This window comes from Catharus ustulatus, chromosome 1 (genome assembly GCF_009819885.2).
Source record: "Catharus ustulatus isolate bCatUst1 chromosome 1, bCatUst1.pri.v2, whole genome shotgun sequence".
Lineage (NCBI taxonomy): Eukaryota > Metazoa > Chordata > Aves > Passeriformes > Turdidae > Catharus > Catharus ustulatus.
Window position 1 is genome coordinate 98534823 of NC_046221.1, and position 11622 is coordinate 98546444.

The 11622-nt window shown below is 43.3% G+C and overlaps 1 protein-coding gene across 1 annotated transcript; it reads left to right on the forward strand.

The window, feature by feature from the left end:
• The first annotated feature begins 15 nt into the window (after window positions 1-15).
• On the forward strand, window positions 16-3150 carry ALG2 (ALG2 alpha-1,3/1,6-mannosyltransferase). Its single transcript, XM_033074657.1, has 2 exons — window positions 16-422; window positions 2224-3150. The coding sequence occupies exons 1-2, from the start codon at window positions 90-92 to the stop codon at window positions 3124-3126; spliced, it is 1236 nt and encodes a 411-aa protein (XP_032930548.1). The 5' UTR covers window positions 16-89; the 3' UTR covers window positions 3127-3150.
• Window positions 3151-11622: the final 8472 nt, after the last annotated feature.

Sequence of the window (11622 nt, forward strand, 5' to 3'; positions counted from 1 at the left end):
CGGGCGGGAAGGCCCGGGAGGAAGGGAAGGAAGGCTGACGTGTCCCGCCGCGGCTGCCGGGCTGCGCATGCGACCCCGCGGCAGCGGCCATGGAGGAGGCGGAGGAGGCGGGAGGAGCTGGTCCGTCCGTGCTGTTCCTGCACCCGGACCTGGGCCTGGGCGGCGCGGAGCGGCTGGTGGTGGACGCGGCGCTGGCGCTGCGGGCGCGGGGCTGCCGGGTGCAGATCTGGACGGCGCACTACGACCCGGAGCGCTGCTTCGCGGAGACGCGCGGGCTGGCGGTGCGGCGGGCGGGCGGCTGGCTCCCGCGCAGCCTGTGCGGCCGCGGGCACGCGCTGTGCGCCGCCCTGCGCATGGCCTTCGTGGCGCTCTACGTGCTGCTGCTCAGCGGAGAGACCTTCGACGCCTTCGTGTGCGACCAGGTGCGGGGCCGGACCGGGCCGGGGCCGCGGGGACGGGAGCGCCGCTGCCGGCATGCCGGTGGGCTGCTCTTCACGGAATCACGCAGTTGTTAGGGTTGGAAGGGGCCTTTGGTGATCACCTACTCCAAGCCCCCTGCCAAAGCTGGGTCACCTACGGCAGGTGATGCAGGAACGCGTCCAGGTGTGTTTGGACCTCCCTGGGCAGCCTGTCCCAGTACTCTGCCATCCTCAATGTAAGGTTCATCTTCATGCGGATGTAGAAGTTCTCGTGTTTTAGTTTGTGGTCACTGCTCCTCGTCCTGTCACTGGGCACCATTAAAAAGATTCTAGCACCATCGTCTTGACACCTTTGAGATGTTTATATGAATTGATAAGATCCCCTCCTAGTCTTCTCTTCTGTAGACTAAACTAGCCCAATTCCTGCAGTCTCATAAAAGAGATTCTCCAGAGCCCTGGAGTATCAAATCCCCACAAAATCAGGTTATGTGGTGTGCAACAAGCCAATAATGACACATGAGAGACATCGATTGTTCATTTCAGACCAAGCCTAGCTGCTCCATGGTGTTCCACTAATCAAGGACACCTCATCAGGCTTTCTGTGTCATCTTTTATACAAAGAAATTCAGAGTTAGTAACTTGTGTGGCCCTTCATAATGTTATGATAAGTTAATAATTTCAAGAGAAGGGAAGTGAAGCTGGGGGAGGATTTGGAGCACTCCTCTTCTGAGGAGTGGCTGAGGAAGCTGGGATGTTTAGCTGGGAGAAAAGGACGCTCAAGGGAGACTTTATTACCCTCTACAACTGCCTGAAAGGATGTTCTAGGAGGTGGGCATTGGTCTCCCTGACAGCTAGTGACAGGATGAGAGAACATAGTCTTATGCTGCACCAGGGGACACTTAGTCTGGGCATTAGGAAGAATTTCTTCAGAGAGGATCATGATTGGAATGGACTGCCCAAGGAGGTGATGGAGTCACTGTCCGTGGATATATTTAAGGAAAGACTGGATGTGGCCCTTTATGCCATGGTTTAGTTGACACTGTGGTGTTGTGCCATCGTTTGAACTTGGTGATCTCTTTTCCAACCTGATTGATTCTGTGATTCCATGCAAGTTACATAACCCCAGTTAACTTCTGCACTTGCTCAGGGAATTGGTCTTCACCTGAGCAGGGGTCTTTCTGACCTGTAGGTATGTTTTTTAGTGTTGTAATGAACAAAGTTTACCTATAGGATACATGGACCTTGAGTATTTTGCCAAGTTAGCAATGTATACATAGGCATAAATCAACATCTTGATTCACTACATCCTTAAGACTTGTTAGTTCCAGGATGTTGTTGACTAAGGGATGCTAGGCTAGCTTCTGCCAGTTCCACTGATTAGATCTTCTTTCTTGATGATTAGGCTTAAAAGATCTTACATCAAAGAACATCCTGACTTTAGATACTCTTGACATATTCCACATTTTGCAATTCACAAATTGCGTTCTGGGCTAGGTGGAGGGAGAGGATGCCACTGCCACTTGGGCTCTGCTCCCAGCATCCCTGGTAGTGGCAGAAGAAGGTGCTTGGAGAAGTCCTGGGGCTTGAAGGGGCCTTGGTGGGGAGCAGGGAGAAGTTATAGGGCCATGGGAGGTCCTGGATGAAGGAGTACAACTTGATGTGCCTCTGTAGGGGAGGGGGAGAAGGCACTTGGCTTGCAAAGCAATGGCTCTCAGAGCATGGCTTTGAAATCACAGGTACACACTGGTGGCACTGACCCAAGTAATTGACCTCTCCTCTTGTCCCATCTCTCCGGTTGCACTAGGTGTCTGCCTGCATTCCTGTACTCAGACTGGCCAGAACACGAAAGAAGGTTTTGTTTTACTGTCACTTTCCTGATCAACTTCTGACCAAGAGAGAATCTTGCCTGAAGCGCCTCTACAGGTTGCCACTCGACTGGCTGGAAGAGTACACGACTGGCATGGCAGACTGCATCGTTGTGAACAGCAAGTTCACTGCCAGCGTGTTCAAAGACACATTTAAGTCCCTGTCTCACATAAACCCAGATGTCCTCTACCCATCGCTCAACATCAGTAGCTTTGAAGAAATTGTTCCTGCAGACATAGCTGATCTGATACCGAAAAAGAAAAAGTTCTTGTTTCTTTCCATTAATAGGTATGAGAGAAAAAAGAATTTAGCATTGGCTCTTGAAGCTTTGCACGAACTCCAAGGGAGACTTGATTCTCATGAGTGGGAGGAGGTTCACCTGGTTATGGCAGGTGGTTATGATAAGCGAGTTCTGGAGAATGTGGAGCACTATGAAGAGTTGAGGAGACTTGCAGCCAAACTTGGTGTTAATGACCACGTGACTTTTCTGAGATCATTCTCAGATGAACAGAAAATCTCTCTTTTTAGTAACTCTGTGTGTGTGCTTTATACACCAAGCAATGAACATTTTGGCATTGTCCCATTGGAGGCAATGTATATGAGATGTCCAGTTATAGCAGTTAATTCAGGTGGTCCTTTAGAATCAATCTCACATAATGTTACAGGATTTTTGTGTGATCCTCTACCAACCCAATTTGCTGATGCCATGGAAAAAATTGTGAGAGATCCTCTCTTAAAGGACACAATGGGAGCAGCTGGGAGAGTGAGAGTTATGGAAAAATTTTCTTCAGAAGCTTTCTCAGAACAGCTGTACCAGTACATACGCAGATTAACAGAATAAAATTATATTCTGTGTTATATTTTACATCATTGTGTCTCTCATTTGTGTTGGGGACTAGTATTCATTGTGACTGATGAAGAATTAAGGATATCTGAATGTCCTTGTTTTGCTTCTTGTGCTGCCTTATGTCACTTGACACATAGAAGGAGCAAAACATGTCCCACTGTGTCATTAGTAGGTTAAATTTTCATGTGGTAGACTGATCTGCCATTGCAGGCGTTCTTTCGTGGACTGTGCCTTGGAAAAATGGCAGTAACTTACTGGGACAATTACTTCATGTTTTATTTCATACTGTATGGAATGGCTGATTCAATTTGCAAAATTTGGATTTGTCCAGACAAGACAAACACAGCCTTATTTTTATGTATTTTAAATGGTCGTCAGTAATTTTTAAGTGAATGGGCTGTCTCAGCTGAAGTACAAAGAGAATTGCACAGTCTGACCAACTGTATGTTTCAAAAACCCAGCAGTGTTAGGAATATGAATGGTATGGTTTTTAAATGATTGACCTTTTACTCTGGTTGTCCAATTGCATTGTGTAGTCACACTGGGTGTCAGAAAAGCATACAGGTGTGTGAGCAGGTGGAAGTGGGACTAGGATAACACCAGGGATATCAGACTACCTCAGGTTAAAAGATTAGTGCTGAAATCTCTGTTCGTTACCTGCAATGCTTATAGGTGTAATTTTACATCGGTAATTTCTGCTTTGTAGATATTAAATTATTTTCCCAATATTTAACATTTCATTCTAAATGACAGTACACTTTTAAAGAAGATCTTAATCTGGACAAGGTAATGAAGACATTTTATTTTGCCTAATTTAGTGGTAACTTTATGTTTTCCTAATGCAGTGAGTGCGCATGTGACAGTACTGTGATATTTTTTCCAAGCTGGTCTGAGGAAAAGAATATATTTTTTGTTCGCCTACCTCTCTTCTAGCACATCTTTATTAGTTGATGGCTCTCTTAGGTTATAACACACATAATCCATACAATTGAATTTTAAGTGTGAAACTAGATCCAATGAAGGCCAGTGTTACCTATAAAATACAATTTGTAGTGTGGTATGAAATATAATTTGCAATCTGAATTCTGCAATTTCTATTTAAGGTAATTTCAGGCATTTCCACATTAGTACTTCACAACAGAGAGACCATTCTTTTTGTTGCTTAGAACCAAGACCCAGTATAGGGTCTTGACATAGTATACTTATAGCCATGGTCTCAGTATACTTATAAGGCTTTTATTTGAAGTAAAACAAACAAAAATCCAGAAAGTTTGTCCTTGTCTTTAATCAAGAAGTATGGAATACTCTAATTTTTATTCGTTAGAGTGAGAGCAGATGGTCTCACAGCCCCTATTTCCTACATTTCTGTTCAATCAGAAAAACTGGCAAGCCTGAAGCTATACTCCTTGTAGTCTGTTCCTGCATTTCTGCTCCTTTCCCACCCTTTAAAGTTTTCCTAAATCTTTGTATAACTTTTTCATCATGGGTGTGGCAATGAATGACTGAAGGACCAGAAGAGATGTTGAAAACTATCTGTGGTCAGATAAACACCCTCAAGACATGTTTGGCCTCAGTTTTAAGTTCCGTTTAGAAGGTACAAGGTGATTGGATCCAATTCCTGTGCTTGCTTAGTCTGTGTTACATTCTCCTCTCTCAGTTGCCCTGGAGTTAACCTGGAGCCTTAAGAGACACACTGATGCAGGCTTGCCAGCATAGCTGCAGGGGTTGTTCCAGTTCTGCTCCAGCCTTGGCGTCCAGCCCTTTCCTGAGCTGTGCTGCTGGCAGGCCTGTGCCTAGTCCTATATCCTGCGGCTTCTGTTCACTGAATTTCATGCATTCCACTTGGACCTGACCTGCCATCTCACATTTACCTGGTGATTGCTGTGGCTGTCAACAGCTGCTGCTGTCACCAGGCTGCCCTGCTTGGGTACTGTGCCCTGGTTGGTGAGATCACTGTGATGTAATCTCCCCTGGCTTTTCACTGTCATCCCTTGCAGAGCAGCCACAGTCCTGCTGCTTCATGGCAGGCAGGTTGCACAGTCTCAAGCTTGAGACTGGCTGCATGGAACCTGACCTTCTGGCTCCCTATCAGCTGCAGATTAGGCTCAGATTCCTGCAGGAAGCTGTGGTCGTTGTGTAGAAGTGTGGCAGAGAACTGCAGACTGTTTCAAGATCTCTTGCTTTCCATCTTGAGAAACCTGATCTAGAAAGAGATATCCCTGCCCATTGAATGAAGGTTGGTCAACATGGTCTTTAAAGGGCTCTTTCAACCCAAACCTTTCTGTGGTTTTATGGTATTCCAGAACCATTAGGATTTATTAGATATGACTAATCTTTGCAGCCTATCCAGGTGGCATATATCCCAAGGGACATAAGATGATCAGCAGTAGTAATATCCCAGAACAATGTGGATTGTGACTGTGGAAGACAATGGCCATATGGCCGAAACCAGATTATTCAGTTCATTTAAACAGTTTGCAGAGGAACCACAACTGCAGAGGCCAAGCACTGGAGTGCTAGAGCTCTGTCAGGGGAAGTAATTGGCCAATAAATTCACAAGTTAGTTGACTCTGGAAACTGGGCAGGGAAAAGCCCCTTTCAAGTCTGTGTCTGTCTGTGACCCTCAAAACGAGATGGTTAGGGCTGGCCTACCCCAGAGCTTGGGCCAGTCCATCAGTTGTATTCTGGTGGTGTATCTGTATTCCAGCCCAGCACCGCTGTTGGTTCTTCTCTTGCCTCAAGAGTGCGCTACCACTCCTCAGAGGCAGCTTGGATTACCAGGTCCTGTGTGTCTCAGATGTAAAATTCCTATTTGTGGGAGTGAGCTGTCTAAAGAAAAAGTCATGGGGGCATGGCTCCTGCTGTGGGCTTGATTATGGGACAGTATAGCCCCTAAGGCCCAGAGACATCTGCTTCCATAATGAAATGCCAGCCAAAACTTCAGCAGGACAGTAAGGCAGAATGTGGTGAGTGACTCTGTTCCTTCAGGAGCTTCGTGTGCTTCTCATGCCCATGAAAAATGAGGTCTCTTCCAAGCAGTACCACTAGAAGAGCCATGACACTGGAAAAGCCTGTTTTGAATCATCAAAAGAAGCCGGCAAGCTCTAAGAAACTCTGCACTTCATGCATGCTAGAAGGGAATGAGCACAAAAGTGCTTTCTGAACCAGATACCGACACTATGAGGATCTTGTGGTGCTGTTTGGTCTCTCCTGTGCTCTGACCACCTTCCATGGTTCTGCACATGATGTGCTGCACAGTCTGCTTGATAACTGTGTAGTGGTATTCTCAGCATCTTCATCCAGCACTCAACAAGCACACAGACTATGCCAGGGAAGTCCCGAGTCACTTGCAGCAGTGGTGACTCCATGTCAAAGCCCAGAATCAGCCCATTTTAACAGCACAGGGTGGAGTTCCTGGGATACCTGGTGGCCCCTGGCTGCTGGCATGTTGATCCCAGATAGGTGGAAGCCACCTTAAAATGGCAGGTTCCTGTGAAGGGTCAGAAAGCCTCATGCATTTTTTTTACAAAAAATGTGGAATACTAGCAGTGAAGGTAGACTGTCAGATCTAGAAATTAAATCTGTGATTGTTCGTAAATGTTTTCAGATTATGTTGTGAATTGTGTTTTTATGTTCTCATGAGCCCTGAGGTTGGCTCCGTTGATTAAAACAGGGTGCTAATAATGCCAAGGTGGTGGGTTTGATCTCTGCATGGGCCATTCACTTAAGAGTCAGACTCAATGATCCTTGTGGATCCCTTCAAACTCAGACTATTCTGTGATACTCTGAGGGTCTTTTTCTGTTCTCTTGAGCATCTCTTCATCTAGTCTCATCCTGTCATGGAATCATAGAGTGGTTAGAGTTTGAAGAGATATTACAGATCATCTTCTTCCAACCCCTCTGCCGTGGGCAGAGTCACCCACCATCAAACCAAAGCTGGTTTGATTAAAGCTCCATCCCACCTGGTATCCAGGATGTTTTTGTCAGTGACAAGCTTCCTGTCAATTAAACGGAAACAGCTCCATAATGAGAGGACAGTAAGTACCCCCATATTTTACAAGTCAGCAAGAGTGTGTTCTAGAGTGTGTCGAGTACATTTTGTTGTTAGTCTCTAGACTAACACAATACAAGAACACAGCTCAGTGTTGAGCTTCTAAAAAGGTGGGGTTTTTAACAGTAATTTTTTGTTCCTGGTTTGAACCTGTTCCAGAAATCCAAACTTTTTCCTCTCTTCTCCTTTATTTAAATAAAAAAAAAAAAATTATGAGAGTTTTCTTTAAATCAAATTGCATGTGCCCTCTCCTCTCCTCTCCTCTCCTCTCCTCTCCTCTCCTCTCCTCTCCTCTCCTCTCCTCTCCTCTCCTCTCCTCTCCTCTCCTCTCCTCTCCTCTCCTCTCCTCTCCTCTCCTCTCCTCTCCTCTCCTCTCCTCTCCTCTCCTCTCCTCTCCTCTCCTCTCCTCTCCTCTCCTCTCCTCTCCTCTCCTCTCCTCTCCTCTCCTCTCCTCTCCTCTCCTCTCCCCTCCCCTCCTCCCCTCTCCTCGCATTTGCATATCCTGCTGCCTTCTCTTATACCCCAAACAAATAAAGACAAGCATAATTGGAAAAATAAGGGCAAAATTATGCACAGGGTATTGAGTGTAAGCAAAGAGAGGCAAGGAGAGAGGTGATTAGGCTGTAGAGTTTCTTCACTTAACAGTAATGTGGGTTGGAAAGTGCGAAGACAGAGTTTTCCTTCTTCAATTTCCCTTTGATCTAGTCAATAAGATAGGCCACAAACATAATTTAATATGCATATTTTAATACACTCTTTTTTCAGATTCGAAAAAGAAATCCGAAAATTTAGTGATTAAGCCAACCTGACACTGCTGCTTTTTTCCTTTCCCTTCCCCCTTCATTGCTATTTTTTACAATTTTACACAATATAAAAAATTTAGAGATTTTAACATTTGCATGGAGTCTATAAAAACCTCATGCTACATTATCATATTGGTAAACTTTATTATAGCTTTATTCTCTCTCATGGATGAAATGGCTGATGTTTTATTTTGAATTGTAATTTATTATGCAGTTAGTATCACAGGGGTATTTTTAATGAAACAATAACTGTAGAATACTGAAAAAATATAGTATTAAGGAAGGAGTATATTCAATAGCATGAATGTTAACACAAACAGTAGAGAAGGAAAGGCATTTTAATTATAGTTATCCTTATCTGCTTTTATGGTGAAAGTAGAATGTGTGATCCAAAAAGAAATAAATTAGGTGTTAGTCTCTATTGATTTATGGGTGTGCAGTTCTTTAGTGCCCATTATTCTATGCCGAAGATTAATTGAGTTGGTTCCAGATTTTTGTACTGTTGGTCATATGAGACGACCAACAAGTTTCACCTCATGAACTCTGAGACAGATCTATTAACATTACAGTATCTTTATGACTCCAATTTCTGTGCACTGGAAGAGAGAAAAAGTATAATGACTGACAAAATGAAAATAGAAATCATTTGGAGTGGTTTTACATGGACAAGGGGAGCAAAAGTTGCTAAGTTTAAAAACCCATATATAAGATAATCAGTCTTGGGGTAATTGGTCTTCAAATAACCTACTTTACAGGACACACACATATTTTGACTTAATGAACTTTTCCTGTCACAATTATGCATAGAGCTCCTGCACTATAAAGCAAGCTTTGTGAAAGACAAAAATCTTGTCTGATTAACTCTTTTAAATCTTCAACCTGACCTAGGATTAGCCCTGCAAACAAACCTACGGCTGAACAAAGTGCTGTGTGTAGTACAAACCTCATAGCAATTGACTGCAGGAAGAGATCCTGACCATCACCTCCTCTAGGAATACAGAGGACAGAGAACTGTGGAAGCATGAAACCTAGCTGGAATCCGTCTCCCATTGACACCCCTCTTTTAGCACCTGACGAGAGACAGAGCATTTACCTCCTTCATTTGCCCCTTTCAGCCCCTGTTTTCCTAACAAACTGAAAGTCAAGAAACCTAACATGACAAAGGACGTATTGATGGGTCCTAGTGACTGGAGTCTCGCAGGGCATTTGATGCCTCACCAAGGTGAGAGAGGCCCAAGCAGAGTTCCTACAAGAACCGTGCAGAATACGGAGCCACTCAATTAAGTGAGGGTTCAACAGTGGTCAGGGAGAATGAAACCGTATTGGTGCTGGCAAAGGAAACATCATTCAAATAGATCATGGAGAAATCCAGGGCAACATCCATTCCCAGGTATCTCAGTTTGTCTCCCATCAAAACTTTCTCTCACCTCTCACACTTGCCTGGATTCAGTTAGCAGAGCATGCCCAGGGAGCAGGAAGGACCATTTGGTCACTAAGGAACAGGGAGCCAGGAGCCATGTGCCATGAAGTGGGCATCTCACAGTGTCCAGGCAAGGTGAGCAGGGCAGACCTGGAGATGTGTGAATTACAGAGCATAGCTATTGCCCAGCTCTGAACTTAGCAGAAACGAAACCAGAAACTAGCCTTTGCTCCAGGTAAATGACTTTATCAGCTGGATGAGTGCACTGGCTGGGTAGCTGTTGGTTTTGTTGGTTTAATAAAAGCAATGCATATACACCAACACAACTCAGTGTGGATTATAACATGCACACAACAAAAGTGGTGGTCCAAATACAGTAATTGCTCAGACAGTCCATCAATAATTGTGATTAGAAAACTATAATAAGCACACAAATAATACTAGACATAAGCATTTGCTTTCAGACAGATCCTGCTGAAAACAGAACATAAATATAATCTGATTCTTGATCCATATGTGGACCTCTTCTTTCTTTGGCAGAATCCCAAATCATGGAAAAATTAAACAAGAGACCACCCAAAGAGCACACAGAGTGCTTGAAGAACATGAAAATAGACAACTGTCTTCCTCAAACAGTTCCTGTCCAAGGAAAAATGTATGCATTGACATAAGAAGTAATATACTAAGAGAATTCTGCTGAGACGAGATATTCCATTCATCCAGCCCCAGTGTCTGATTTAACAATACTTAAAGGAGAGGATGCTTTGTCACCTATTCCAGGAGCATCTAATTTTCTGCATACAAGTATTCTTCTAACACTTTAGTGGGAATTCAAGACATGAAGTTGGCACTTTTAACTTAAGATACCAATTTGTGATTTGCTGTGAATAAAATCTTCATCTATGAATTTTTAATCACTAAAGCTATGTGTAAGTTCATGATAGGTGAGAGGATAAAATTCCCCATCTTACATTCCTGTTACATTTCATAAATAATCTGGGGTGATCAAGGCTCAAAGTACTTTGTGCATACATGAACCCATGGTGGAGTTCATGTGAGTGAACTTTCACTCCTTTTGAGTGAGAGGGGTCCGGTCCAGGCTGTCCTCCATTGGGATAAAAATGCTCACAGTTAGGTTGCCTTCTGCCTCTATGTTCTTAAAGGGCAGTCAGTTCCTAGATCTTGAGGGTTATAGGGTTGTTAGTGAGATATTTCTAGAGGGTGAAGTAGATATCAATTAGAATTAAATTTGCAATATTCTCTGCAGTGAGTAAAGGCACTTGCCAATTATCTAACATAGTAGTCTAATCCTGCAGCTCTAACAAACTTCTGTATTTGACAAGGGAAAGAGATTTTGATTACATACCTTTTAAAAATAAGGGAAAATACACTCTGATTCATACAGATGAAAAGGTTCTCCACAACATAATACAAAAAAATAGCTACTGTGGTCATCTAAAATAAAGATGAGAAATAATAGAGGTAGAATTTTTTTTAAATTAATAGACCACAGTCCAGAAGTATTGGAAAACATATCAATCTGATAGAGATGAGTAAGAATAAACATTCCTTTCTTTAGAAAGTGCTACCTACACTTTTAGATGTTTCCTTAATTTTTATTTGGTTCCAAGAATTAATATTTTCCCCAAAAGTAGCTTAAAGCAAAAACCTCTGGTTGAGCAAAGGACGCAGTTTCATCTGCTCCTTACAGTTTCCATTAAATGATTCATTGTTCTGCCAGTCCTAATAACAGGTTGAGAGAAACTGAATCCTGAGACCACTATACACAGAAGAGCACCAAATTTCAAAGAAAGATCTATTTTGAAGAAGCAGATCCACTACAGCACAAAGCAGTCACACAAATATTAAGATAAATGGCTAATAAAAAGGATTAGAAGGATATGCAAAGGCCTGGAATAAAACACTATATGCCAGAATTTTCAAACCAAGACCCAGGCAAAACCAGGGTTTTCACAGGCAATCCTAACAGAGGCAGGATTTTCAACAAGAAATATTCTTTTGTCCAGAGAAGGTGGCTTCCCCCTTGAAACAGACTCCTGAAAGGCACTTCTCTCAATCAGACATAAAATAGGTTCAAACCGCATATATTTATTTAAGAACTGACTTGGACAAATAACACTGAGATATGCAGGAAATCATGTATAATTTTCTTCATTGTAATGTGAATCAGAATCTGTATACATTTGTATACACAT

Excerpts from the sequence above, each read along its gene's own strand:
- ALG2 (XM_033074657.1), top strand. The coding sequence starts at position 90 with ATGGAGGAGGCGGAGGAGGCGGGAGGAGCTGGTCCGTCCGTGCTGTTC. Across the intron at positions 423-2,223 it reads ACGCCTTCGTGTGCGACCAG|GTGTCTGCCTGCATTCCTGT; the intron begins GTGCGGGGCCGG and ends CGGTTGCACTAG.